The sequence below is a fragment of the Pundamilia nyererei genome, unplaced genomic scaffold (genome assembly GCF_000239375.1).
Source record: "Pundamilia nyererei isolate P.nyererei 1_Seehausen unplaced genomic scaffold, PunNye1.0 scaffold00008, whole genome shotgun sequence".
NCBI lineage: Eukaryota > Metazoa > Chordata > Actinopteri > Cichliformes > Cichlidae > Pundamilia > Pundamilia nyererei.
In genome coordinates, this window is record NW_005187409.1 from 762117 (window position 1) to 769175 (window position 7059).

General features: G+C 37.4%; 1 protein-coding gene across 1 annotated transcript in view; it reads left to right on the forward strand.

Moving 5' to 3' along the window:
• The window catches only part of gfra4b (GDNF family receptor alpha 4b), a 58043-nt gene that overhangs the window by 34505 nt on the left and 16479 nt on the right, over positions 1-7059 (forward strand). The window contains exon 4 of the mRNA XM_005722857.1: positions 6080-6355. Coding sequence (XP_005722914.1) covers positions 6080-6355 — 276 coding nt within the window. The remainder of the gene's footprint in view (positions 1-6079; positions 6356-7059) is intronic.

Below are 7059 nucleotides of genomic sequence, written 5' to 3' on the forward strand. Positions count from 1 at the left end.
GCAAACCAGTAAACAAATTCAAACAAACAGGTACTGTTGAGAAACTATAATACAAAAATTACAATTAAAATTCTCAACAAAAACAACTGGTGAAAATATGATTAATATGTAAACAACTTAACAACCCCCAAAGCGTGTAAGTCACGTGACAGATGCCGACTTGGTATCGATACAATCGATATTTGGATCGATCCGCCCACCACTACCTTACATGTACATGCGTGGAAATTTGTAGACAGACCACAAGCAAGATCTCACCACAGACGAGAAGTGGGTTTCAAAGTAGCTTGCAGAAGTGAAGCAACTGGGGACAGTAAAGCAGCTTAAACAAAACATCTGCAACATTTGCTCTGATTCTGTGGTCTGCCTGAACTCCTGCTACACTAAAAAAATCTAATTTCCTAATATTTATATATTTATATCCTAATAATATAATATAAAAGAATGAGAGTAGGTTATTGGCTGACTGATTTAAACTAGTGAGACAGTCTTTGTATTATAATGAACTCTTTCACTGTAGCCCTTCATGCTACTCCTGCTGTCAGGCATTTATTTCATCTTTCATTGGTTGTCCTTTCATCACTAGAGCGTCCTATAATCCTGGTTCTTAAGGCCCAGTTTTGGTGGTGCTTTTTAACTGTGCTTTAAGTGCTATGAATCTTATGTTTGGGCAAATGAGCGCACCTCAAAAATAGCTCCTTCATGTGTGTGTCTTGGACTTGCTATTGTACCTGTTCCTGGTAATGTGGTTGCATATTTGCACCGAAGCTCTCAGTAAACAATTTATATGATGCTAAACATTTTCCTTAGTAAAAGTGGGAAATATCTCTTGTTGGAATGGGATCAACTGAATGGATAATATTTCTAAACTGGAAAGAAATATGTGTGTAGCTCATAACCTGATGTATTCTGCTGAAAGTCAGACTGCTTTCAAAACTTTGAAGCTAAATTACAGGCCTATTTAGGTCTTCATGTGCTATTTGTTTGATGTCTAACATGAAGTATAAGTGCGGCTGACTTTGCTTTATTCTGAATGAAGATGCTATTTTGCGGCTTCATTTTTCCAAATTCAATCTACTCTGCTTTGATGTCTGAAGTTACTAATTTTGTGCAATGAGTGGAAATAATGTTGCCTTATGCAGAGCATCAGACGGCAATAAGTTATAATAGAAAGACACAGGCTACATCTCTGCTAAGAAGATTGATACACTGGAAGAACAATTTACGCTCACTAACAAGTCATTTAAATCATAACCTCGTAGATGTCATCACTGAAAAGGCGGCCAAATTTCACAGAACATTAAGACTTAGATCACATTCACAGGAAGTTGAGGTTCACTTTTCTCTCAGAGGTAAAATGCCAAACTTAAGAAGTTCATTGTGACCATTTGTAGATCAAGAAGGAGTAAGAGCAAATTTCATTTGAATGTTATTAAATTATGTCATGTGGAACACTTTATATGTTAAGGACTTCTGATGTGTGAATTAAAGTGTTAAAGGCATTTGTAATAGTGTCTTTCTGGTTTCTCTCTGAATTGTCTCAGTGGTTGTCTGTACTCATCGTCTAGATAAAATGATTGTAGCCCTGGCCCCTGTATTGTTTCCTTCCCCATGTTCTTCTCTGTGTTTTGTTCTTTTATCTCTCCGGTCCCAGTGTCATGTGTCTTAATCAGGGTCTTTTTGTGTGTTACTTCTTGTTTTTGGGTTTTTTTTGGTCTTATGTGCTAGAAGCTACTTTCAGTTCCTTCCTTATTCACACGATGCTATCACAGCAGGAAGCTCCACATCATGTTTGGAGGTGGATTTCTTTTTTTCTTTCTTCTTTTTGTGTTTTTATGCCAGATGGCCTCCTTGATGCAATCCCAGACACTGTTTAACTATTATCAATTACCCAGATTTAGACCTCTGTGTTGAATCTTTGTAGAGTTTACTATGTAACCTACGTAAGTGGTCGATGCCGTTGCCAACATTCATGCTTGTGTGCTGCATTATATGTTAATTACTTTGCTGTTGGGTTTTATATGTGGTGATAATTGAGATCCTAGGACTTTTTTCCCTTTCTGTGCCCCCACTGTTTGCACATTACCTGATACCCATTCCAATAGTTTCACATATTCTCTGATATCTCTGATTTCTTATATTTAGGCCATTAGGTTATTCTTCCTTTTATGGACTTGATGGATCCGAATGATTGAAAAACTTTGGTTAAAAAGTAGCCAGACATGCTTTGGAAGATTTGTCAATACTAAACTGAGCAGTCTCAATAGTTTTGCGCTGTGGCAACATAAAATATATCTATATTACCAGGGAGGCACTAGTGAGGTATGATAAGCTTTAAATTATGTCATAGGTTACTAGGGATGGGAATTGATAAGAATTTAGAGATTCTGGTTCTGTTATCATTGTTACTCATTGATTCAATTCCTTATCAATTCTCATTCGGTTCTCACTGGCTCTGCTTTGAGAGTCACCACCATCTCTAAGCAACGTATTAAAGACAAAACCTTGAAACATTTCTGCTTTTTGCTATTTAAAAATATCTTGAAATTTAATATGTTACAAATATATGATAATCATGTTGACTTTATTTTGACACTATGTGAAAGAGCTTAAAATAGCACTGTCATTGTACACTGTACATATACTTATAAGTACATAAACTACAATACATTATAGATTATCTTATTAATTTATTGTCATTTTTCCTTCCATGGTATTGAAAATGGAAATGGTTATTGGTTTTTTCTTAGTTATCATATCAAGATTAAATTCTAGTATAATTAGAATCTTAATTTATAGGATGGATCATTTTGTGGTGCTACAGGTACACCAGATTATTTATTATTATTTATCTTTAAATCCTGAACAATGGTAACACAGAGCCTTGTGATTCAATGAAATTGCTGCGTTGCCACCCATGTGAATTAGTAGAGCCCCTCTCACAAATCATATAATCTCTGCTGGTCTGTAATGACTACAGGTGTTTAATTTAACTGACTTAATTTAATTAACTGCATAGACAGACTGCTCACTTATCAAACACAACGTCAGTATTGACATTTCTTTGTAACTGGATCACACTTTAGTGGATTGGATTATAGGCAAGAATCTTCATCAGTTGCAGAAATAAACTGTATTTCAGTGCACACGCCGCTCTGCAGTAGATGGAAAAAAAAAAAAGGTAAAATAAATTATTAATTACAAATTACAATATTTGCCCGTGTATTGCGGGAGCTCTGCAAGTGCCTTGGCTTAACCACAATTGTTTGGTGGCAGAAAATGACTCAAGAGCTGCATATGAAGAAAAAAAGCCCCACGTGAACCAAACTCCCTTTGTGTCAGTACAGGCTTAGCGCTGCAAAATAGAGCAAAAATAGAGCCACAATTGTGTTAAATGAGCAGTTACACTACAATGGCTTGTATCACGTTGGCTAACACCCTTGGCTAAGCAGTCATATAATCACTTTAATGTGAGGCTGCTAGTTTTAATCCAGCTATCCAAGATAATTTACAAATTCTAAAAGCACTGGAAAAAAGACACTCATTACATGCACCAGCGTGTTGCCATTTTAGCCCACAGCTTCACAGCTTTATAGAGACATAGGAGTGACGGTAACATTCCAGCTGACTTCATTAAGTTTCATTTTCCATTTTATCTCTCTTGAAGTGGACGATTAAGCTGGCGCACGAGGGTAACTGATCAGCTAATCTGCCTGTGATTTATGTGGCAGGGAAACTGAGGACTTAACTGAGCCTTGGAACACATTGATTACTGACATGGTTAATTGGCTAACCCTACTGGTACATTGAGACAGGCTTATTGGAAATGTCAAATCAAGTGGCTAATTTGCATTCATGATGTATGGTGTCTATTCCAGCTTCTGCCCAGGCAGCACAAACTGACAGACATAGCTGTAAAGAAAGGCTTGGGATAAATTTGCAACTGACCATCTGGCCTTCCAGGACACTGGCATTGGCTGCAACTTTTCCCCAACCCAGCATCCACATGTCTGCGCTTAGCTGGTATGTGATGAATAGAATATGAGCGTATGCATAACTCCTGATGTGAGTGAGACGCAGGACACCTGTGGGGTTTGAGTAAAGCTCCAGCTTTGGAAGGAGATGTAATTGATAGCATAGTGCTGACTGAATGGAAAATTATTTGTTTTTTAATACAATGTTCCTGAGTATGCATATATGTTTTAGAGATCAAAACAGTAGCTGAGACAATGTTACCCCAGAAATACCCGCTGTGTAAGCAGATGAAAACAGCATGAAATGGAAAAATGTGGTTTTAGCTGATGGAGTAAAAGATTTCATGTGAAACGAAGGTGGTATGATTTTTCACTGTTTGAATAAAAAGATACAATTGGTTTCCTGCAGGCCATGCTAAGGAATATGTTTACAGAATTTCCCTAAGATACAAATGTACACAAGGAGCATCCTTAGAAATGGCAGCACTTAAAGGGCTTTGTGACTTAAATAGACAAAAACATATTCTGAGAAATCTGACAAAAGTGGACAGAATGTAAACACAAACAGAGGCCAGTTGGCTGTAGAAGAAAGAAAAAAAGCCTTTTGCTTGGAGGTTATTTCACTTTATTCTAAACCTTAATTAAAAGCCTTTCTTCACCAAAGCAACAGATGAATGTGTGTGTGTTCCTCTTACTCAATAATGTTCTTAACATGTTCTGTAAATGACACTCATCGGAGGTTCAAGAACCTCAGCATATTGAATAGAATGAGCTTGAGTCATGCAGTACAACTGTAGGAGTCCAAGCTACTCGGGACAAGGTCTGGCAATGAATTGTTAAGGACATGAATTAGCATCTGTATAGGTCTGCCATTCAAGAGGTTTCCCACAGTAACTGAATAAAATACATGCACATTTAATATGCAGAGACATTATTTTCATATCTTCATCCTTGAAGCTGTTCTCTTCTCAATAAAGCAGCAAATGCTGTAGCCTGCAGGGCCATTTGCAAGGTACTGAATAGTCCAAATACATGTCATCCAGTTATCCACTGAATTTGAACAAACCTATAAAGTAATAGGCTTGTTTTCAGAGTAGGTGTGCTCAGTTCTTCAGTTCGTACTTTTCTGACGTAAAGAGAAACTCTGTGTGAAAGAAATACTGAACCTCAACAAAAAGATCTGATATACTTTATGCAAAACTCTATTTTCCATTTCTGGGCACAAAGACGTATTAATTCATGCTTTTAACTATCAAGACTCCTTTTCTCCTCTTTGATGTGTCGACATATCATGTCCATTTCTAGGTTTATATTAAATTATTATAACTCAAAGCTTAAAGTCTTCATCTGTTATATTTAGTCAGGTCTGAAACATGCTGATTCATTAGGTGATTTTAAGTTCAATATCAACCGACTGCTGTCTGGAAATAATCTCTCATCAAACTTCAGCTGGTTTTTTACTATTGTGTCTTCTCTTTTATCATGTGGCCAACTGCATATTGTCCAAAAATGTTCCGCTGCCCTATTTGGCTCATAGACCCAACCATGAGAAGCAAAGCTCATTTTTCTAGGTTTTGGGGAAGTTTTACAAACAAGAAACCGCAATGGAATAAAAATTCATAATGGCAAGAGCAAAGAGTGACCTTGTTTGCAGCTGGGGGTTTTCCATCAACAGTTGCAGGGGATTTGTTCACTGTAATTTTGCAGTGGTCATTTTAGGCACTTCTGTTAAAATATTAATGGAAGCTATGGAAACAAACAGAGTAATAGTTATATTTCACTTGGTTTTAGAATGAAATGGTCAATATGTTACCACACAAGCATGAAATATACAAAAGACAGAGTAAACTCGTTCATTGTCCTGCTCACCTCAACCATTACATTGGCAGGATTTCACAATAAAATCTCCGGCTGTTTTAACATTCTGTACTTTTCAGAACACTTTACAATTTATTCAAAGTGTCAATTCTTTCCTTCCCCTTTCTTCTTATGCACTATTGGTCTGCATTAGCATGGGTCTTTTTTTCATCTCATGATCTTACACATTAACTGCTTTTTCCAATCCCCTCATGTTTCTGCATTTCTCTCATTTTTTCCTGAAACAGCTCTGTTAGAGGTTATACATGCCAGTAGAGACTGCTTGGTGGCCGGAGACTCGTGCTCGAGTGATGAGACTTGTAGTCCACGACTTCGTACTTTGCGCCAGTGTGTGGCAGGCAATGGCAGCATGAAACTGGGCCCGGGCGCCAGGAGCCAGTGTGCCAGTGCAGTGTCTGCTCTGCTGTCCAGTCCTTTACATGGCTGCCAATGTAAACGAGGAATGAAGAAGGAGAAGAACTGTCTAAGCATCTACTGGAGTCTGCACCAGTCTATCATACATGGTATCTAACACACACACACACACACACACACACACACACACACACTCAATCTATCTGAACCAAAATGTGTTTCTCGTTATATGTATACATTTTACAGCGTGTAAACTGGTGGCTTTGCCATTTTGATGGAATAAAATGAAGGTTGGGCGTAACAACCATTTGCCTGTTTGTCAGGTAACATGTTTTTAGCATACATTACCTATGTGGAGCAATGAAATACATTTATGTTTGGAAGCCACCCAGGCTGTGTACATGCCCTTGTTTATAGACCTACGTATGGCCAGAATTTAGTTTCTGCGGCATGAAAGCATATTCTTACCACCTGCAGAAACAATTGGTTCTTGGCTTTTTAAAAACACAACATTATGATGAAGCAAAGAAATAATTAAGAAAATTGTCAAGCATTCAAAGTCATACGTAATTTATAGATAAATTAGCAGCCAGACCGGTTAGCTTAGCTTATAGAATATCACTTAAGCACTTCAGCCATTTCATTTTTTTTCTATATTTTTTACATGTTCTTTTTTTGCTGTTGTTTTTTCGGTTGTCTACCATTCTCAGGCAGAGACAGTGTCTCCCAGGAGGTGGTGATCAGAAGTCATGACTAATGATAATAAACACTGTCAGCATTGATGTATATATGTACATGAGAGTCCATTGATAAATACAAAAGAATGATCAGAATAAAAGAACAGGCTTTGAAC